The 22,828-nt window shown below is 47.5% G+C and overlaps 1 protein-coding gene across 3 annotated transcripts in view; it reads right to left on the minus strand.

Annotated features, from left to right (window-relative positions):
- Window positions 1–1,777: 1,777 nt before the first annotated feature.
- Window positions 1,778–22,828, minus strand: part of LOC122570234 (cytoplasmic polyadenylation element-binding protein 2-like) — a 55,995-nt gene continuing 34,944 nt past the window's right edge. For all 3 annotated transcript variants that reach the window (XM_043732305.1, XM_043732304.1, XM_043732303.1), the window contains exons 4-9: window positions 18,175–18,225; window positions 7,228–7,530; window positions 6,988–7,100; window positions 6,352–6,744; window positions 6,163–6,273; window positions 1,778–5,980 (exon numbers count right to left, since the gene is read on the minus strand). In XM_043732305.1, the coding sequence (XP_043588240.1) occupies window positions 5,864–5,980; window positions 6,163–6,273; window positions 6,352–6,744; window positions 6,988–7,100; window positions 7,228–7,530; window positions 18,175–18,225 (1,088 nt within the window). In that variant the 3' untranslated portion in view covers window positions 1,778–5,863. The remainder of the gene's footprint in view (window positions 5,981–6,162; window positions 6,274–6,351; window positions 6,745–6,987; window positions 7,101–7,227; window positions 7,531–18,174; window positions 18,226–22,828) is intronic.

The following is a 22,828-nucleotide window of genomic DNA, read 5'->3' on the forward strand; positions in this document are numbered from 1 at the left end:
AACGGCGGAACGCCGCGCATTCGTCAACGATTAGAAAAATTTGTCTAGAAAAATCTCGATCTCGATTCTCGCCCAAATACTCGGTTCGCCGTCGAGTATCGGAACAATACTACTTTCTATATAATATATATTAATATATATATCATATGTATATGAATATATATATATATACTTTGTTTTAATTATCAATTGATTTAGGTGAATTGGTACCTAGATAAGTTTCACTACGATTATATCGATCGATTAGTGGGGAGAACGTGTCCGTGCACGAACGAGATCGTGTGTCTAAGAGTTGGTCTCGTTTTCGTGTGTCGGTGTGTACGAGCCCGGGGTCGCGCGCGAAATCCTTTTCGAACGCGTATCGTTTCGTGCTCGTTTACGGGATGCAAATTTTCACCTAGTATATATATGAGCCGCGGTAGCTTCGTAGCCGCGCTAACGCGGTCAAAGGTTTTCCGATTCCTTCGAAGCCGTCGTTAACGGTATCTCTCGACCTCGAAAGTTCTTCGCCAGCCCTCTCTCCCATCTCGCCGATCGATTTACGACCGAATCTCAACGGGTACTCAACGAATCTCGCGTGTCCCAACTTTCGTCCCCGAGAAATCTTTCATGGAAACAATGCGCATGGTGTACGCGGTGATAAACGAAAGGCAGCGTTACGATCGTTACCGATCAACGAAAATAAACGAATTCCACGCGTGTTTTCTCGAACCGCGCTGCGATCGAAAGTCAAGGAACAAACGGAGGAGACGCGACAACGTATTCTTCCGCGGGACGTTCGCCGCGCGTCGGAATCCGGGGGGCAAGCGAATCGTCGAGTCGAACGTTTCTCATATCTTCGAAGCAATTGGAAAACCATCTCGACGCACCGCGTCATATATGCACGCTTATACGCTGCGTTTGGTATATGCGTTTTCAATAAATTTATCCGTGAGATAGCGACGCTGCCGAGACGCGTGAATCGCGGCGCTTGCTTCCTAATCGCGTGAGTCGCCGCGTTTCATCGCTCCTCGTCCACGCGAGAACGGTGCCGAGCGTCGACAAAATTACGCTAACTAATGCTTTTCCCTTCCTTTGTCATTTTCCTTCACCCCCCATTTTCTCTCCTTTCTTCCTTCCTACTCGCCGTTCACTCGCCGCGCCCCTTCGTTCGCAAAAATCTCACTCGGTTTTCTTTGCACCTCGACAAGGTTCTCCGCGTGGCTCGAACGATGTCGATCGTTACTCGAAATAAACGCGTCCATTCGCTTCGATCGCAACTATCTTGCCAGTCGACCGATCTAGGACACGGTCGAAACGCCTTCTGTGTCCGCCAGCGTTTTACCAAACGAGATCGACGAACGTAAAACACGAATATTTTCCTACGTTAATGTAATAGCCGATCGGTTTGCAAGATTCAATGTTGAGTCAAGTTGCGTGTATGCGAGCACCGTGTGATAATTCGTGCGAACGAAGGGACGGAGATGATCGTCGTTAACGTGGCTCGTTTCTCCAGCCTTTCCCACCCTCTTTCTCTCTCTCTCTCTCTCTCTCTCTATCTATCTATCTCTCTTTCATGCACTTTTCTTCCTTCTATCACGCACACATACACACGTGTGTACAGACAATCGATTTTTCATTCCGTTTCTCGTTTTCTTGCTCGCACTCTCTCGTACACGCTTTTTCTCGTCCCTGGTTTTCGCTCTGTTCTCTCACGCGGATATCTCGTACCTCGTGTGGATCCTAGACGTCACCTAATCTATGGCGACACGTATATACAAAAAGAGTACCAAAAAAATAAATATATATGTAAATATATATATGTATATATAGATGTGGAAATTACTTTTGTTTATTCATTCCTCGTTACTAAACGCACGCGAAGGTACGCATCGGTTAATCCACGATTAATTTTTATCGATTCGTTCTCGGATGACTAAATTTGTGATATCGTAGGTATGCGTGTACGCGTATGTATGTGCCTACGTGTACGTGCGCGCGCACGTGCGCGTGTGTCTGTGTGTCGTGTGTATTTTTTTCTTTTTTTCTTTACGAATGCGTAACACGCGAAAACGTGTCGTTAAAGATACTCGTCGTGCGAGGTTAATCTACGAGCTTATGGTTTCAACTGACGGTGCTGCTACGTATAAAACGACCATCTATTAAGCGGAACACATAACGTTGCATACTGATTAACCATCCGTGTCGTTTCCACCGTTGCATCCGGTTGTCCGAAATTCGCGTCAACTTTCTTTCCACTCTCGTTTCCTCCGCGAACTTTTTCCAACTAGCAACTGCTTCGTATCCATTTATCGAGAAGAAAATGAAAGATGATAGCCCGCGGGCAGGATGTCGGACGAAGGTTGACGCGTGGCAACGGGCCACGGTCGGAAGCGACACGCCGGCAATTACCACCGAGAAAAGTCCTCTGTTCCTCCTTCGAAGAATAAAACCTATAATAACGCGTCTCCGTCGAGATGAGATTTCATTTGAACTACGTCGATTGCATCATTGCGTTTGATTATATACATCGAGCGAAGAAATTCGTTAGGATCAAGAAAACGTGCATCGCGACAGCCGTTGAACGCGGATCGTATCGGTACAAGAGGGATCGGTCATCTACACAGCAGAAACCCGTGCAGTTTTCTTCGTATTTTATCCTATCGATTTAGCGTTCATTCGCGCGAAAACAGCGTTAATCTTTGCACGCGTTCCCTTCGGATCTCCTATATATCGGACGTATGAAGAGTAATTTGCTAGGAGCTCGATCGCTACGTCTCTTCCCCGTCAAGAAAATTGTAACGCGTACGTGGTATGTGTGTGTGTGTGTGTGTGTGTGTGTGTGTGTGTATGCGTCCGCTCTGAAAAGGAGCGTTACTGTATATTCGCGAGATCGACTTACTCCAAATACACTGATCCACTGGAGAGACGTTGGCCGCTCGTTGTTGGAAAAAAAGAAACGCGGAGGCCCAGGTACGTAGAATCGTTTACGTTCCAACACCAGGTTTGAGGATCGTTTCCGGATTCACGGCCGAGATTAGTCCCGTGACTCGTTTCGATCGCGAGAAATTCTCCCCCGTTTCTTCGCTCTCTCTCGGTCTCTCGGTGTTACGCCCGCTTCGGTGCTTTTTCCTTCCTTGACTTTCGAGTGCCGACGCGACCGTTCGTTTTGTACTCTCTTTTATTTTCTTGAAAATGAGTAACAGACTGTGTCCCGGTACGATCGCTATGGTTATGAGCCTCGTACCATCGTTTTCTTTCCTGGCGTCGTCGTTTGAGACATTTTCGGAAGGGTCGCTCGGTTAAGGTTTCGTGTATTGGCTGAGGATCTGGTACGGTTAAGCAAACTCAACGCGCGATCGTGCGTTAAGTAAATTGGACTATCGTCTTTTCAACGTCCGTTTCGAATTCCATTTCTCTACTTCGCTCTCCTAAGCCCCCCTGTTCATCCTTCCTCCTCCTTCTTATTTCGTCTCCTTTTCACAATCTCTCCTTCACGCACGCACGCACGCACGCACGCACACACACACACTCACGTAAACGCGCACGCATTCTATTCTTTTTCTTACGCTTTCGTTCTTGCTTCCATTGACTCTCGGCATATTTTCTCACCTCCGTTTCACTTTCTTTCGGTTATTCCTCTATTTTCTATCCCATGATACTTTTTGCTACTTATTTCTTGCATTCAAATAAGTTAATTAGTAAAAAATCGTTTATTTTACTCAAATATTTTGTCTACGAGCGCAACGTCACGTTTTTCACGCGGGAAACGCATGTGTATATATATATGTATGTTATATATACATACAGATATATAACGTATATATACATATATATATATATATATATATAACGCACCTATGTAACATTTAATAAGTTCTTAAAAGCTAAAGACCGTGTGATACAGATAATTATCTGGCACACAGCGATTCGAAGCGTGGTTGGTTTTTCATTACCTATTCAACATCCAACGCGAATGGCTCATGTTTAAACGTTTGCGTCTTTATATTTATATCACTCTTCCGCGTTTATCTACCAGCTCGCGAGTATCGACCATTCTCTAACTCTTTCCGTCGCTCTGCCGTCTCATCTTTCCATCCGCATCTCCTCTTCCTCGTTCATTCACACAGGCATACACGCTCTTCCGATTCCTTCCAATCATTTCCTTTACTCGCTTTCGTCTCAATCTTTTGCTCTCTCGTGCTCGCGTCCCATCAATCTTAATCCTCGCGGTTTCGCGTCGAATCAGGTACTCGCTATCACCTCTTACCGTTTCCATTCACGTTCACACTCGTACGTTCCTTATATATTTCCGTACACCTCTCGGGTCAGGTTCGAAGCGACGGTCGCATCCTTCCATCGAGGAGAGGGCAAGCTGCCGTTTGGCTACCTCGATCGATTTCTCGAGGTGGCACAGAACGCTCGACGAAACAAAGGGACAATTGCCCCCGTACGGCGCTCCGTTCCTCTCGTTCTCCGATTTCCTTTCGTTGCCTTGGCCTGTTCGACGAGAAGGAACAAGCGAGATCGCAAAAGGAGGAGGTGGAGCAAGTAGAAGAAGAAGAAGAAGAAGAAGGAGGAAAAAGTCAACAAGGAGGAAAGCGCACGTTCGTTGCGCGAAAGATTCCGTTTCCTCCGAGAGGCTCGCGAAGAACGGATAGACAATCGGTGGACAACGGAGAACGATGTTCCTCGTGGTAGGTTCTGCGCCTCTGCCCGACGCGCGATCGATCGACGAGGAGATCCGTCGTCCGTCTTCGGCCGACGCGCTACGAGAAAAGGAACGAGCGAACAGGCAAGGAGAGGAAGAGGAACACCTGGAACGAATCTTCCCGTCTGACAGTCGGTAATGGGAAGAGACGATCCGCGAGCGCGAACAACGATTGAAACCTCTCATCGGACGCGTCCAACGCGTGCTCCGTACGAGAGAGCTTTTAATTATGGCCGCCAACGCACATTCGTAACTTATATATATATATATGTGTGTGTGTATGTATATATATATATATATATATGTCGATATCGATATCGGTAACTAAAGCATGTTCCATGTCGGTCGGACGAAAGGCGTTTAGGGCGACGGTCCGTTGTTCCTTCTTGGCCTCGACTCGTTCGTTTGTTATAAAGCGGAACTAGCGCGCAGCACTCTGTGTATTACCGACGCACCGACGAATCGTCGACGAGTCTTCCTCCTCCGCTGCTAAACCGTTTCCTCGTGGTGAATTGTTGGTGCGCTGAGTGTCACACATACAAACTCGGAGATGAAAGATCGAAGTGGTCGTCGGTGCGAAAAGGTAACGTCGAGACGCATCGGCTGGCAGAAGACGATGGCGGCGGCGGCGGCGGCGGCGATGACGGCGGTGGTGGTGGTAGTGGTGGTGGTGGTGGTGGTGGTGGTAGTGGTGGTGGTGGTGGTGGTGGTGGTGGTGGTGGTGGTGGTGGTGGATGTATGGTGGTAGTAATGGCCGTGACGGTGGTGAAGGCGACTGATTTGTTCGCCGTGTAACCGGTAAACACGTCCATGTAGCAATGGTGGATAGCAGAGCAAAGGTAACTCATAGTGGAATAGTAATGGTGGTGTATGCGATAGAGCGGTAATAGCAATAGCGATAATAGCGATAGTAGTAGAATAGCGATAGTACCGACGATCAGTGGGTAGTAGCGATAATAACGGTTTTCGGGCTGTGTTTCGATGCAGGTAGGTATGTGAGCAAGGGTGAGACGAAGTGTCGGACGGGCCGGGGGAGGTTGAATGAATGGAAGGGTGGGTGGCGGCGGGCGGTAGAAGGTTCTCGTAGGGGGGGGGGGAGAGGAGAAGTTGGTACGTAGAAGTGGTAGTTAATTAGCTAGGGTTGCGAGATAATTAGGGACAACGCAGCTGGGGTTAACACCAGCGGTACGGCACGGCCCGAGGTCGATCCGCACCCTCCTTCACCAACGGCTTGTGGAACTCGCGACCTGGTCGCGAGTGAATCGTCGCCCAGCAGTGCTCGCAATAGTACTGCAACAACAACAAATGAGAATGCGCGTTTCGGCGCCGTTGCTTCCAGTTTTTTCATTCCGTCGTTATCATCGTCACTGTCGTCGACGCTGTCGTCGTTGTTGTCGTTGTTGACTCGTGATACGCGGCAGGGAAAATAACGAAAAAGGAAGAAAAATGTATAACGAGGTGAAAGAATTTACCTGTAGGCAGGTAACGTTTGCGCAGAAAAACGGCGCAAATTTGCCACCGCAACGTTGTCCCTGACACTCGTCGCACATTTGATCGTCCAGAACGTATGGTTTGACTTCGACCTAAATAAAACAAACGAGTAATAGCTATAAACGATGGAATCGGTCGCACCGAAAAGGGCGCTCGCAGTGGCTACTTACTCTCTTGTCTATGTCGCCGTGTTGTAACTGAACGAATCTCGCCGATATGGCAGCTATGTAGCTTTGTTGATTACTGAAAGCGACCCTGCCGGCTCCTTTCGGATACTTGAGCTCGGGATCGGTATCGATACCGGCGTAACACACGCCTCCGTAAAGTCGATCCATGATCATCGCCAACTCGACGGCTTTCAACGGCCGTGGAACACCACCGACGAACACCGTCTTTCGTGGATCCAGCGGCATCGAAGCGTCCAGCACGAAATCCGCGTCGCTCAGTCGCCACGGTCGAATTTGCACCGGCTTGTCTTTGGTCGTTGGCGAGCTCACGCATAGATACAATTTCTCCTCGTCTTGAATGCACGCGTCGATCAATTGTTGCACGGACGCTTCGTCCTATCGTCAAGGAAAACATTCTTGTTAATATATCTCTTTATTCGTTACTCGAGATTCTAGTTAACCATCTTGGCAATTTTCAACTATCGATACACGATCGTGTCGATCTTTGATACTATTTTGTTGCCTGCTGGTATCGCGTAGTACGTGAACTAAGTGAATCGAATTCCATCTTTGGTAGTAGGCAAACTGCGAGTTTATTATTACTCGAAGCATAACACAGCGAGAGCGTTTCTCGCTTACCTGGAAAAGCAAGAAAGCGTAGCCCTTCGGTGGAAAGTAGGATTTGCTCTCCGCTTTGTGGGGCCAGTCGACGACCAACGATCCGAAACGACGGAAACTGGCTTTGATTTCCTCTGAAACGAGACAATAACGAGCAGTTAGAAAAACATTCGTCCACCCGTTAAACCGTACGATTCGCCAACGGATATACGCGAACGTCGAACAGATGGGAAAAGCGTATCACGGAACAAAAAAGCTTACCTTCGTCGATGTCCGGTGGCAGACCACCGACAAACACCTTCCTAGAGAAGCGTTCTCCGGTCTCGCTACCTTGACTGTGAGGACTGCTCCGACTCGGGGAGGAAAGCGGTGCGGTCTGAGAGCCGGTTATACCGCTACCGACGCCGACTCCAACCCCGACGCCGACACCGACACCGACTCCAACGCCAACTCCGACTCCAACACCGACGCCGACACCGACGCCATCAAGCTGACTCGCCGCGTTCGGATCTTCTAGCAGCGTGCCGCTCTGATCCTCCAAACTTGGAAAGAACGGCGATTTGCCTGCAACGATAGACACACTACGTTTATCCCCTCGTTATTTTCGTTTCTTTCCACCACTATTTTTAAGGCGAGAACAATCGACTCTTAACTATTCGTTTATATCAATCGACCTAATCCCAGAGCCACTGCCCGCTAATTAGAAATTAAAAGGAGGAAAATTATTTCTCTTTAAATGTCGCGTCTCTTCTCTTTTCCGTTTGATATCGACCATCGCGATCGCGCGATCGAGCCAAGCTTCCTCCAACGTTCGTTTCGTTCGCCGCTTTCGTCTCGTACTTTTCATCTCGAGAAAACGCGAATACGAATCGAAGTCGTTGATCCGCAGAGCTTTCGCTCCGAAAATAGATCGATGCTGTTGGATTCGTGTTAGACTGCGTGAAATACAAAGGGTCGAGGAGTATTTGCGATCGTCATAACCTGGATATCATTGAGCGTCATCGCATAGCGACGATTCTTACGCATAGACATGGCAACAAGACGGTTAAGAGAAATCGGGGCCGATGCCACGCGTAATTTCGGATCGATCCGAGAAAAACTCACTGTATCTTCTTCTGACCGGGAATCTCGCTCTTCTAACGAACGTCGCCATTGCTAGCGGCGAATTCTCGTTTCGATAACGAATGCAAAATAGTCGGGCAAACGTAACCGCTTGTTTCTTGCTGTCGCGAAAAGAGAAAACAGAAAACGGACAAAGCGTACGCGCAGTCGAGCGGAACAATCGAGTCTTATTGTTCGATCTTCATCTTTCTTTTTCATTTGCCGGCAAGATCGATAGTTTCACGCCAAACTATCCGCTTCCAGGCGATCATATAGCTCGAAAAATAAGTCGATCGTCGTTTGTCCGAGGAATCGGCTTTCGAACAGAATCGCAACGATTCTTTGCTCGGTAGGTGAACGAGAGAGGACACATGGTGTCCATCGTGCTGCCTCGCCCACCCCTTCGGTTTTACCCGTTCCCGGTTTGGTGCAGTATCGATTACTCGAGCCAGCTCTGCAAGGGCCTCCAACAGCACCCGGTTCTTAGGATCTCCTATTAATCAACGCGGCTCACAGCGGTATATCCTACGCGCAACTAGCCATTTTATTTGTTTATTAACCAATTAAGGAATCCTTTAAGCGTACATATAGACAGGAAGATCAAAGGAGGGGAACACGAGTGTATTTAAGTATATTTTTGCGGATTTACCGATTCCAATGTGACTTTACGATCGAACGAGATAAGTCTGATACGGCGCGAATGACAGTAAAGGCAGCCGGTTAGATTCAGAGATGAGAATCGGCGAGAGAAATTTTGTAGAAGCCAATGGCATAATTATTATAAGACGAATGATACTTTAACGTCTCTGACGTTCTACCGGCATTATGACGAGCGATATGACCCTAATTACCGAAATTAGGTTAAAATTCCCGAGTTTAATGCAGCTAATGCAGGAAATGAATAAACGTACGCAATTATTTTTCGACGACTGGTAGAAACGAAAAAAAAAGGAAGTAAAATTTAATCAACGCGTTTCCAGCACGAGATCGCGTAACCGGCACACGCGCACGCGGCGCGACCTATCGATTAGAAGATTTTAAGTCGCGAGTCCTCCTTTTTCTACCGACTCCGCTTTACCCGATTCCTCGTCGATCATTCGCTGACTCTGACAGCAGGTTTGATCGCGGAGGGTAGAACGTTTCGTTTTCGACGCGTTTTCGAGGGATCGGGACACGAGCGCGATACGCTCGCCTGCCCTGCAAATCGTAGAACGATGTCACGCGAGTTAGGGGAACACCAGGGGCCACGTCCCTTTCCCTTCTATTCTTATTCCGACTGATACGTAAATACGCTAACCAAAGCTACCTACGTACGTATATGCCACGAGGGTTATTCTTTTTTAACAGCTTTTATCGCTAAACCGCGAACAAACGCATCGATTCTGTCCAAACAAAGGGCCAAGTTTCCTTTTCCGTTCCACGCGCCTTTCTCTCCTATTTCCTTTTTATCGCCTTTCGTTTCTTCCTCTCTCGTTCGCTCTTTCTTCCTGCAGCTTGTAATCTCACCTGTACGATATGTACAAGCCCAGAAAGTCGTCGTACGCTTTATAAGAAGTTCATTCTTATCGAAATAAAGTGTCAGATCTTTAAGAAGATACAGTGTGCGATACACAAAGATAAATGGGAATTACGATACATGACGATCTTGGAAATTCAATGGAAAAATGTTTCACGCGTCGGTGAAATGTCGGCACATCGACGTTTTATTCGACAAACTGATTTTATTATAAAAAAGGAGAATGGCGAGAGAGAAGAACGGCGCAAGGTGTTTCGAGTAGCCAACGGAGAAGGGAAATAAATTGATCCACACGCGTGTGATCGCGATACGTCTATATGCATGAAGTATAGACACGAGATACGAGACACGAGACACGAAACACGAGACACGAGTCGCGAGGGTTCGAGATCGAGGGAGGCGAACGATGGCGACCGGTTCGCCGTAGAATAATCTGTGCGGATAATCGCAGCCTTATTACCAGGGACTGCGCCTATGTCATGCTCGTGCTCTCACCCTCACGCTCCACCCTCTGGCACGTATTATTTCGGAAAACACGGCAAGACGAGGCCTTTGATTGAAATTATATTTATTCGATTAGTTGATAGTCGTAGAACGAGAGCTTTCCCAGAGAGCAGACGTTCCATGTCTAAAGAGAATGCCCGAGCGTGGCGAAAACGTTCTCGACGATGCGAGTAATTTATGACGATTCGTTTGAACGCGATAACACGCGTATTCGATACTCACGCTTGTGTCTTATTAAATATTCCACGTGCGGCGTGGAAACACGCGCATCAACGGGAAAGAACGAGGTACGCGATTACGGCGAAGAGTTAACGATCCTTTCTTTCTTTACACCGATGTATCGTAACTCGTCGATTCTGATCACTCGCCGTAATTAATCGCCCGATGAAGCGACAGGCTGAAAATTAAATGGCGAAATTAAACGACTGTCTAAAAAAGGAAGAGAACGTGTCGTCTGTAGGAAAAGTAACACGTTGGTTGGAGGAACCACGTGCCAGAAGTCACTCTTGGTTTCCAAATTAGCTAAGAAAATAGATAATTGAAACGTATTTTCCCGTGTTCGTAAGAATGGTCGTACGAGAGGGGGGAGAAGATGTCGAAAACGTCGAGGTTCGTAGCACGTGTAGAAAAATTGAAACGAGGGGCGATGTTTTCGTTCGGTTGTACAGCAACAGTAATGGGGAACATCCCTCTAACGCACGTCGTCGACGCTAGGAGGTTCTATGGATCAATATTACAGGTAGCGCTGCCCCCTGTGCCCGTTCCACCTACGTTCTCCCTTCCATTCGTCACCCTTTACACGCTACACCGATACCTCAGCTTTGGCAGGTAACCAAGGTGCAAGCTTCGTTCTACATTCCTGGCCAAACAAATCAGACGCAACGCGCGTATTTCAGAATCAGGGGAGTCATGGCGAAGTCGCGCGACTCGTTGACATTTCCACGCTGTGACCAAACTTGCGACGGACACGGTAACTAAAAGCCGAATGGCACTGGGTACACCGAATCGTTTTGTTTGTGTTTCGCGGTCGTATCGCTAACGAAACGACCCGCATTCGAGAACGCGGTGAAAAAGAAACGGGTGTGCGCGAAAGCTAGCCGAGGTGAATGACCTTTTATAGCCACCACCTCTCTACTGCAGCCCCATCGCCGGTAAACAGTTCCCCTTATGCTTGTTTCGTGCTTTCCTGGTCTTTCGACGTCGACCCATCGTAAGCCGGCGTTTCTCTTCTCCTTCCTTCCTGCTCTTCTTTTCCTTTTTCTTCTTCCTCTTTTTCTCGTTTACATTTTATTTCTCTCGCGGCGACGCGCACCCATTGGCACGTAAGCTGCAACACGTACAACAGGAAACGCAGGAATCGCGCTATCTCGTGCAACGTTCCTAACCTACCGCTCCAATAGCGCAGCGACACGATGATGCGTCGCAGCTGATAAAGCTTCCACGCTTCCACGACACTTTCTGCGAATAAATCGAGTACGCGTGACGAGCACAAGTACCGAGAGAGATCGGATTTTCCTATAAATTCTGTATAAATGCATAAACAGTCGATAAAGGGGTTTCGGTAACGGGCTACGAACTGTTTCCAACTGGCTCTACCGTTCAACTCGACCGTGGCAACGATCGCGTTTATGATAACGCTGTAGCGCCACGTGATCGTAGAAAAAGTCAACGGAAAATTCGAATCTGAGGGACCCATATTATTCCGCCTTTGAATACTAACGTTGTTTTGCTTTACAAGGTCTAGAGGTAAACGAACTCGGGACACAGTGTTATTGCCGTTATCTGTAATCTTCAAACGGAGTTACATAAGAACTTTAACTTTTTTGTGGTAATTTCCGTCGATATAAATGTATGAACGTGGACAGTTGAATTGTTATCCGACGATATGCGATCGGCGTAAGAGTATCGAGCGAGTGACGACCATAACTGGCGTACACTATCTCTGGTACTTATGCGAATTTTAATACCCTGACTATTACGAATTCATGCACTCGTTGCATCATTAAATACACCAACACGTTTTAATCCAGCTCGACGCTTTGTCGGATAGACATCACGTGGCGAGAGACGGTCTCGTATCGTTACAACGTACGTTCGGCCAGCTTTTCCGGGTCTAACTTTTGGAGGCGTGGAAAAGAACAGACGCGCAATCGTTTATTGGGCAACCAAACCCTGCACGTTTCGACGAGGGAGCTGACAAATAGACAGTTGGTCACGCGACGTGACGAATTTTTTTACGAGTCGTATGCAAATGCACAGCAGCGTGTTCTAAGCGCATTTGTGCGATAAACGACTCTCCTCTGCCAGCATGATTTTCCATTTCGATACGAGCTTCATAAATTTCGGAACGTCAGCCGGCTCGTCCGAGGATGTCCTTTGTGTTAATTTCTTGGAATCCTCGTCGATTCGTCGTTCCGCGTTTCTGTTTGAATTGTTCGGCGATCGAAATTATTTGGGAAACTATCGAGACGCGACGATGGTCGCTGTGAAATTGAAAAAACGGGCAGCATCGTAGGAGAACGAAGACACGGAAACGCGAGGCATCTGACTCGATTCGAGGAGTGAAAGAGGAAAAGCCGAATACGACGAGAAGAGGAGGGATTACCGTAATAATCGTTCATTGTCGAGAGAACATAACGAATGTTGTTTCGTGAACGATGCCTGGCCGTTCTTCTCTCATCACGTTCTTCCTGCCCTATTACGGAGTCCTGTTACAGTCGAATTCCTAGCAAAGATACACTCCCCCTTCTTATTTCGGCAGTGGATTTAATTTTAGATAAGCTCGCAAGGATTTTATTCTTCCGGCGGTCGAAGTCGATTCAAACGGCGTCGCCAAGAGATACATGCTCGTCTGTATTGTCTGCAAAAATCCATCGAGAAATCCTCTGATATACTCTTCGTCGTGATGAATTTCCTAGGTATCGCGATTAGAAAACTCTGTATCGTAATTTTGATATCGCCATATGCTCTTCACAATTCTCCTTCGTTTCAGCGACCTCCGGATAACGGTGAAACAAGGAGCGATAGAATGCGAATAATCTATCGGATCTTATCGGAGGGAAATCGAGAATTAATTAGTGGAAGAAGGAGATCGATCGATCGATTAGTCTCGCGAAAGGACAAGGATCGAAGCTGTTGGAGGAAACGGGAACGCGAGCGAGTGTAACGCAACAGACGCGCGATGTGCAGCAATAATGGTAATCGGGGAGAAAGCAGCAATTAAAACGTTACTAGGGGCGCCACGTTTTCGCACTTCTCTTTTCGCGGTCTCTCGGCTGTCTAGCCTACCCTGCGTCCCCCTTTCTTCGTCCCTTTTTTTCGTCTGCTCCCCACCACCTTTACCTATGTCGCTAACCCTTCCTTTCCTTTCCATTCCTTTCCCTTCTCCCGTCTCTTGCCCCCTCGCGCCCTTCGTAGCCATTTTCGAGGTTCCCATTTGCCAGCGCAACTTATAAAAATTTGCAATTATGGGCTTATTAACGACTTAGAAAATCCTGCGAATTAACGAGCGCGCGTCTCAAGAGCCAGTAACTTTACGACAGCCCTCTTGCATTCTCGTTCCGTCGACCTCGACGGCTTGTCGTCTCTCTGCCTCTACGCCACTCTGCCCTCGCCGCTTCTTCGCCCTCCGCCACTCTCTCCCCCTCTCCTTCGACTTCTCCTCTTCCTCCTACCGCTTGGTTGCCGTTCGTCAACCCCATAGACCGCGATCTAACCATCCCGAGAGAGGAGTACAGAGACGCGCGAGAGGGTGAGCACGCCGACTGTGAAATTGCTCGAGGTACATAGAAACCTCGTCTAGCTACGTGTACACCTAGGGGAAACGTTAAGCCATAGAGAGAGATATATATATATATAAAACATCACGGATGCGACGATTATTCGACGAACGATATAACAGCGTAATGATAGCACAATGGAAAAACGATAGATTCTCAGCTGAGATCTGCTCTTTCCGTGTTCCGTTTGCTATTTCCGTGCGTATTAGCTAACAATCGAATAAAAGTATATTCTCGACGCTGGAAAATACAAACGTAACGTTCGTCGGTGTAGAATTCGTCGACAAACCTGAGCTCGTGGTTGCCGGTAGCGCTTGAGAAACCTTGACGCGTATCGCTGCATCTATGAAACGCGTGACGCCAACAAATCAGAAGAACAAATCTCCTCCTTTTTGTGTATCTCGCGTTAACCTCTTTCCATATCGTCGGTCTATCCCGTAAGTAAAATAGACGAATACGACAGAAGCATAGAAATCTGGAACTTTGATATTGGTGTCTGTTGGCGTTTCTACGCCTCTCGTGCTTCTTCGCATTTTTACGCTGGAAAGTCGCTTCGCGCTAGACGACGATTCGTCGAGTCGTAAAACGCACGATGCTTACCGGCGCGAGAAATTTTCAATTAATCAGCTATACTTCAAAAGCACGTTAAAGCAAAGACATTAACGACGATACGGATTTAAAAGCGATGTAATGGAACGTTCGAAACTCGGCGCGATGCGATATTGCGAATCGTACCGTGTATAATCCAACAAAGAAAGGGAACGCATGGAACGCCTGCTGCACTCTTGACCTTTCCAAAGTCTTGTGCAAGCGAGGCTGCAGAACGTCTCGCCACGTTTCCAGGAGGCAACGCGAAGAATTCGACTCGCAAACAAAGAGGAAAGCTAAAAGATCGGGAAACGCAGTTATCGCGTCTTTGTCGACTGTCGTTGAAAACGATTTTGTTCCGTGCTTCGAGTCGTACAGTTGATTCGTAACAGTGCAGAATGGCGGAGCCGGTGTTACGGCAGGGCGATAAAATTTTACGAATTTCCAAAGCTGAATTTCCGAACCATGTTTTATCGTAACGATGTATGTTTAAGGCTTGTTTTCGTTCTCGATCACCCGTTGTCTCTCAACGTCGAACGCGAAAGTGCTCTTGATACGAGACGCGTCTTACAACGCGTTAAGGCAGGTCTTGAAAACAGGTCTCCCCGGTCTCTCTCTCTGTTCTTCTCTCTCTCTCTCTTCTCCATCTCCTTGTTGCACTGTGTTTCGCGACACGCTTAAACTCCGATCGAAGGGTTCGAACTCTATAAAATAAAGCGATCCATCTTCGCGACGCGCTTGCGAAGGATAGTGAAAACCTTGACGAACTGCGGACAGTTATTTACTAAAAAACGAAAGTATGTCATAACTACGATTGTCGCGTGGACGCTGCTCGTAGAGAGACTTTTTCAAAACGCCTCGGGCAACCGTATTTTACGAATATGTAACCATATGTTCGCGAACAGTAGGCAGACAGACAAACTATTCACCAACACCAAGGAGGACGCGTCTCTGCGAGAAAATTATCGACTTCTCGGCAGACGTATCTACCGCGTGTAACGTCAGTAGCGAGCGAGACGACTGTTTCAAGCAAGTTCGCGCTTGGAACGGTGTCGTGCATCAAGGAGACCTCCGTTAGTCGATATATTCGATTCTCTTTCAGAACCCGCGGTTCCACGGGGTTTGCCAGCGGCGCGTTACGATCGCAAAAGGACGGTCTCGCCGAAACGATCGTAGGACGAAGAAGACGGCGCACGTGCGCCCGTTCTTGCAATGGCGCATGATCGCGTTACACGTTGCGTCCCTATTCTCCTCCGGTAAAAGTAGCTCGCGTGATTGGTGTCGCGTGATTCGCGCGACGCGAATACAACTGCCCGGTAATTACCCCTAATTGCGTCGCTCCGCGATAAACTTCCTTGTGATAATCGTTGCTTTTAATCGACCAAGAAATTGCTTTTTCCGTCGTTCAACGGACTGTACGCGATCTCAAGAGCAACCGCGGTTCGCCATTAGCGAGAATAATTGAACGAATGCTGGCGAATAACATCTGTAATCCTGTTAGATCCGTAATAGACCTGATTACCTGAGGAATATCGTCCTTCGAGGACACGCATCTTTTTATTGAAAGCGTGCGTTAGATACATACACCATTGTATACATACGCACGTTAGCGCGCATAGAGTGCTATCGATAAAGCGATATTGTCGATATCGCGACTTAATCACGTATGGTTGTCCGAGATAAGACTGGAGACTAGAGGAAATCAGATCGGAGAGCGATTGTATTTGAAGCGAGTTTTGTCCATTTGTTATTGTACAGTGAAACTGTCGAGACTCTTGTGCACGGTAATGGAGATACGCGGGCTCTGCGAATGCTATGTTCCGTATAGAAATGAAAGACGAAAGAAAAGTTCGTACTTGGTTTATCGGAGAGAAGCCGTATAGAGCAGGTTTACCCTGCAAACGAAGAACGTCAACGACGCGAAACTTTGCCAAGGATGCTAGGAATGTGGGACAAGGAAAATCTTACGCCTTGGCTTCGATGCGTTTTATCGCGTCGACTAGCGTTCCGCTGGTGAAAATATCGAGTATCGACGTGCTAATTTTTACCTCGATCAAAGAAACAGAGAAACGCGAGAGGAACGTTGCGGGGCGAAAGGAAATATTCCGGCAAAGTATCTCCGTGAAACAGAACGTTTCCTAGCGAGAAATCGGACGGGTTGTAGCGCACAAAGGTCGAGCGTACACGGGAAATGAATTTTTCCGGTTCGTACGGTAGACTTGTCGGGTAACAAGCGACCAACTCGTTCCGTTTCATTATGCAGGCAAGGAGACTAGAAAAAATACGCGGCGATGAAATCGTTTTTTTCGCGGTTGGTCGACTCTATTAGACGCCTGAATGAAATGTCTATGACCTTGGCGCGATGAAAGTTTTACATTTAAATCGCGGTCCTCGTTCGGGCAAAAGGTCATTTCGCCAGCGAAACTCTGATTCGTCGCCTGCTTGTAACAAGCTGCGGAGAAGTTTCAGACTGTTTTGTTCAGTCATGCGCAAACTCCGTGCTCTGGATTATCCGAATAATTGATCTATCTACTTTTACATAATGTTTCGGTAGCTGTGGCTCTTGCAGTAGCCGTTTTCGTTGGACGTACAATTGGCTGCCTTGACCTTCCGATCCTGCGTCGTATATTTATCGGTTTTCCTCCGTAAAGATCAGCGAAAATACGTTAGCTGCTGTGATAACAACGGCGGAACGGTCGAGCAAAGTTCTCTTCCACGTTTCTTCGTAGCTTTTTCCATGGCGATCGGGCGATCGATTTTTATCGGCACGCGTGTACATCACGATGCTCCAAATAGGTTCTCGCTTGTGCGTCTCGCGTGCGCTTCACGCTTTGAAGTTGCACGTAGAAAATCGTCCCATCAGCGGAGGACTCGGTGCATGTCTGTCACGCGCCCGATTCCGTGCATGTTCGTGTAATTTTAGTTCGTGCTTGTCCGCTGGTAAACCCTCGAGAACCATACGGCGCTACGTAGTAGAAAATTCTTCGCTTTTCGATGACGCGCGAATCAGAGCAGCACGACTCTCTTCCTCGGTTAAGACAGGATTTTCTATATGCGTCGGTACGTTGCTACCTGTTCCATGGGAATATACGGGAAATCTCTGTGGCTCAACTTGCAGGAAATCCTATCTCTAAACACCAGTTTTCTCCATAGTCGTTTTGTGCTCTTCTCGATCGAAAGATCGCTGAGAATCGATTTCTTTTTTTTTTTTCTTTTTTTATCGGACGCTTCGACGACGAACGCGCGTGCCAGTCTCTCCGTGTTTTTCCCTTCGAATAATATCGAAAGGAAGGACAATTCGCGAGTATAAGGGACAACGGTGGAGGTAAAGGAGGTAAGGGAGCGAAGGGAAGAAGAAGAAGCGGAACGGTTAAACTACGAACATCCCAACGGACTAAAGTACAGGCTCGAAGCCAGTGCTTTTCCAGCGATTGCAACGAAGAAGGAGGAAACGAGCGTCGCGGAGGAGGGCTTCGTTTCCTTGATTGCCGTCAGAAAAGTGTACAAGCCTGTTGCAAAGGCGTTGCGCAAGCGTAAATTTTAATTGAGCGTACCACGGGCTCTGGTCTCTCTCGAGGAATCTTCCTGTGGCGTAGCGTAGCGAGACGTGGCACGCCGCAAGTATCAGCGAAACGTTCGAGAAACGGCGAAAAGAGGAAAAGAACAAAAGAACCAAGACAAGAGGAAAGAAAAAGGAACGAACTGGCAGTTTTCACTCACCGTGCAGTTGCGCGAGCGATTGCAGCGTGCTGGCATTGCAACTTATGTATCCTGAAACAAAGAAAAGTTCCGTGGATTCGATTAAACCTGCATTTCCATGAAATCACTAGCGTCGATCGATATTCTACGATAAAAGGTGGGCCGATTTTCAGTTGGTTTTCGACGGTTTAATCAAATTGCCGAACGAAACGATCGACTCGGTAAATTGAAAAGTATCTTCGCGTCTGTTAAAAATCAACTGTATCGTGTTTATGCTGCGATTACATGGCGTGGCATGTATATCGAGGGAAGCAAGTGCGAAAACAGTGGATCGAGATTGATAAAAAGCGAAGTTGATCGACTTAGTTTCCGAAAATGGTAAGATTTGCGCCAACAGGAGAAACCGAGCGATTCGTTCGATTCTGGAAAACTACTTTTGCAAGCGTCCCTCGATCAGCCGTATCTTCGACGTGTGAGCGTATTGGACGTGCATCCACGCGCGGTAACGCTAGACGCGCGCGTGAAGTTACGAGCCGGGATATTGTATCGCAAGGATATAAAGGCAAAGAAAAAGAAAACGAACCGCTCGCGTGCGGTTCTCGGAGATCGCGTTGCACAGTGTCGTAAGTAGCGACACGAAAGCCCGTTGCCGGACACGTGGATCAAACGCGGTTTCACCGTTTCGAAAAAGTCCGCCGCGTTACCTGGCTTATCGAGAACGCGACGCTGCTAACCGTTAACCACAAACGAAATAAGTCGAACGAGAAAACGCCGGCGACTCGAATCTACGGCTAAGCCCTCTGTGCGAGGTTCTGCGGCTTTCCAGACTCCTCGACCGGAGATAACATCGACACGCGCGTAGTTCGCTCAGTCGATGCTGTTCTCGTCTTCGTCCGAGGAATCTCCGCTAACGTCTCGCTATATTCGTCTACTTTTACGCGGCAGTCGTATATTCTGTTATATTAGGCGCTTCGATAGGGCTCGAGAGATCGATGTTGCGCTGTTAACATGGCGCTATTAATAGCTACGTGCGCGGATTCGCGTTCGCAAAATCTCGTAAAACGCGTTTCATTTATCTTTCTCATCTACGACGCTCTTAATTTTCCGTGTCTTTCTTACGCGTCTTTCCTTACTTTTTGTTTCTGCTACTTTTTACCGCGTTGACGTCTTTCACGTACTTTATACCAACCGTATATAATATAAATGATAATAACCAAGATTGCGCAACAGCCAGCTAATTTTAATTACGAAATCGAACTTTGTCATCGATAATATCATCGACGATAACGAAATCGAAGGTTCTTTCGCGCGATCGATCTGTCGATAATTCGAGACTTGCAACGTTTCTGCCGTGAGATCGAGGGAAGGGTTCGCGTAAGCTAAACACGCGAATTCCAATCTTCTTGGCGAGTGTTTCCATCGATTTAGACGTGTCGGGAGGGAAGACGGATCTCGAGTCCGGGAGCGAAGCTCGCGAGAAAGAGCCGCTTCTTTGCGACCTACCGTCTACTCGACTCTCGTTCCGCCCTCCTGACAATCGAACGTCTTGTTCAGTCTAGTGGACGCTGTTACATAATTCTTTCGCAGCTGTAACGCGCTAGCAAGCGAGAAACAAGAAGAGGAACAAGAAGCTTGAAACGTGCTACGCTGGTAAAACACGGGTGTTCGACGAGAAGGTAATAATAGCAACCGCAGACTTTGACTTTGCGCCGCTGCGACATACTTGGACGACAAATAAGATAAAAATCGACCGCATTGCCTAATTCTTCCCGGTCGCTTCGAGATTGCGCGCGTTCGAGCGTTCCCTTCGACCTCCGAACGACAAACCGAACGACAAACCGAACGACATCCGAACGTTCGCGAGTCGACCAACGTGTGGGGAATTTCTTTCGACAGTTCCCCTCCTTACCGATCGAGATCTAGTTTCCTTTAGGGATCATAAACTTGGTCGATGTCATTGGCGTTCGCGTATTTACGCGGCAACTCCACACCTACCGGATCTTCCGATTCAAGGTTAATTAAACGCGTGGCAACTGGCGTAGTCGGCTCGATCGTAATTTGAAAGTCGTCGACTAAAAGGCAGAAACGTTAATTAAGACGCAGAAGCGAGTCGAAGTACGCACTTATACGTATATGCAGGACGCCGTGGAATAACCGCTGTACGCAGAGGAGCACGCGCGTGCTCGTCGAGCCGAGAGAGTTGTGCAATCGGCTCGAATCGAAAATATCCACTACAAGTATATTCGGGACGCTCGTTGCGCGAGCGACACTTCCCTGTTGCCACAGTCGGCGCGGCAATAATCTCCTCGTTTCTACACCGTTGTCCTGCTCTCGTACAAAGCTCTTTCTCTTTTCTTCGCTTTCCTCCGGTATCCGTTCTTCGTTCCGTGACCCAACGATCGGAGTCGCGCAAATACCGCGTAAGTGCTTATATCGTAAAAATTGTTAAGAGATCCAACGACAAGCGTAAGGAAATTCGAGCCTCTTAAGAGACAAAACGATCGACGCCATTTTTTCCGTTCTTCGGGTTTCCGGCTTCCGACTGGCTCGTACACGCGCACGCGTATACGTATGTGCCATTCGACAAGCCCCGTCAAAGTTACTTCACGGATTAACCAACTTTCGATCGCACGCTACATAAATTAACCCGCTCCAGTCAGCCGTCCTTCGCAGCGTAACAAGCAAAATATTCGAAAACATCTGGCCGTAAACTCTTCTTTTACAATTACTCTGGCATCGAATACCAGCGGATCAAGGGAACTTTAAGCGAAATGCTGTGCGATAAAAATCAAGTTTCAAGCGTTTTCTCCTTTATGAAAGACGTATCGTTATTTAGCAAAATCCAAGCAACGAATCTCTCTTTCCCTCTGGCTACACTGTCGCCGCTGATAACCGCACAGCTTGCGGTTGATGCGGCGTAAAAACTTATATAGAAAAAAAAGTCTTTACATTCGCGCAAAGTCGAACTGGAATTTATCGGAGGTCGTAAGCGAGGAAAGAAAATTTCACTCGCGAATCTCTCGGTTTCTTGCCGGCGTACGTACACGAGTTCTAAGACACAATAGTCGCGTTTCGAGCGAACGGCTCGCCTTTCCATCCCGCGAAAAGGCGCGTCACAAAACCACGACGGCTTGATTTTTTGCCAAACGACTTGGTCTTGCGACACGTCGATCCGATCAAATTTCTCGACGCTTTCTCCTTCGCGGTCCCCGGCTGAAAATCTTCGCGATCCCTACCAAGTTTCCCGTCAAAGTGTGCGTCAGGCGACAAATATATATACACACACACACACATATATATACGTAATTGGACAAAGTTTTTACAATTTTCAAAAGTCGACGATACACGGTATCGATATACTAAAACCGATGGTTTTCTCTTTCTTCTCTTTTGCGACCGATTCAAAATCGCGGTAGTTTAATGCAACCGGACAACCGGACGTTAGCTCGTAGAAGAAACCGGTTCCGGGCGGCGCGGTACGGCGCGCTGCGCAACGCCGGAGTTTGGTCACCCGCGCGAAATCAAACGCGAAACGAGACTCCGTGGCACGATGGTATATAACGATTCGCTTTCCATACTAGATATTTCTGCCAGTTACCAACTTAACCGGAACCAAGTAACTAGCGTAAGTAAGTATATCTAGTTCGAGCCGAGCCGAGCTTGTTTCCTTTCGCGTTTGAATTCGCGGATTGAATTTCTTTTTAATGGCAAATAAAATGAATCGCTAATCGACGGTCTTATCAATTTCGGTATAATGTTTCTTTTGCGCGGTGCCGACTTCCTCCAGTACTAAATATGTAAAATTAAAACGCGGAATCGCGTCGTTTATTCGTTTCGAGTGTTCAAAGTCTAACCGCGTATTCGCTTTCAAAGAACGTGGCGTCGCAGAAATGTGTTTCTCCGTTCGTCTTAAATAATAAACATCGCGTTGGATATATTTTTACCGTTCAGATACAAACGTACGGTCGGTCGTTTGAAACGCGGATAAATTTTACAAACGTTACGGCTTGTTCTCCGACTTTTCCTAACGTTAGGTATCTAACGCAGCATCTCGACCACGTTCCTTTCTGATCGTGACCTTGGCACTTAACGACACCTATGACCTTCGAATAAGCTCGCTTCTACGGATTATACACGGTGTTCCTTGACGATCGTACGGTGATCGTATACTTAAGGAATGCTGGAAAACACGCAAAAACCGCGCCACGACGAATATCTTTTTCGTTGTAAATGTAAATTTTTACATACGTATAACGATAAACCGCGCGATATGCTGCGATAAATTCTGTCCTATATCGTATTACCATTATAAAACGGCGGTCGCTCGTGAGAGAGAGAAGAGGAAAAACATCGAGTTGCAAGCGGCTCAAAATGGCGGGAACTTTCAAGGCGACTTTGTACTACGACGTACTACTATAGAGTAGAACGTTCGAGCTAGCGGCTGTCTTGCAACTTGAACCGAATAGCGGTATATCCGTACCGTGTCAGGGAAGCAAAAGTTTAAACGTGCATCGACCTTTCGCGTTTCCTTTGGCTCATCCGTTTCGCTGAAACTAGGATCGCGAACGTTGGACGTTTGCCTATCTATTTCTGTCATATTTCTATAAAACAAACTCGTCGAGTATTTACACGTTTATCCAATGCGGATAATTACGTAAAGCGTATGTTCCCGTCA

This window comes from Bombus pyrosoma, linkage group LG8 (genome assembly GCF_014825855.1).
Source record: "Bombus pyrosoma isolate SC7728 linkage group LG8, ASM1482585v1, whole genome shotgun sequence".
NCBI classification, from domain to species: Eukaryota; Metazoa; Arthropoda; class Insecta; order Hymenoptera; family Apidae; genus Bombus; species Bombus pyrosoma.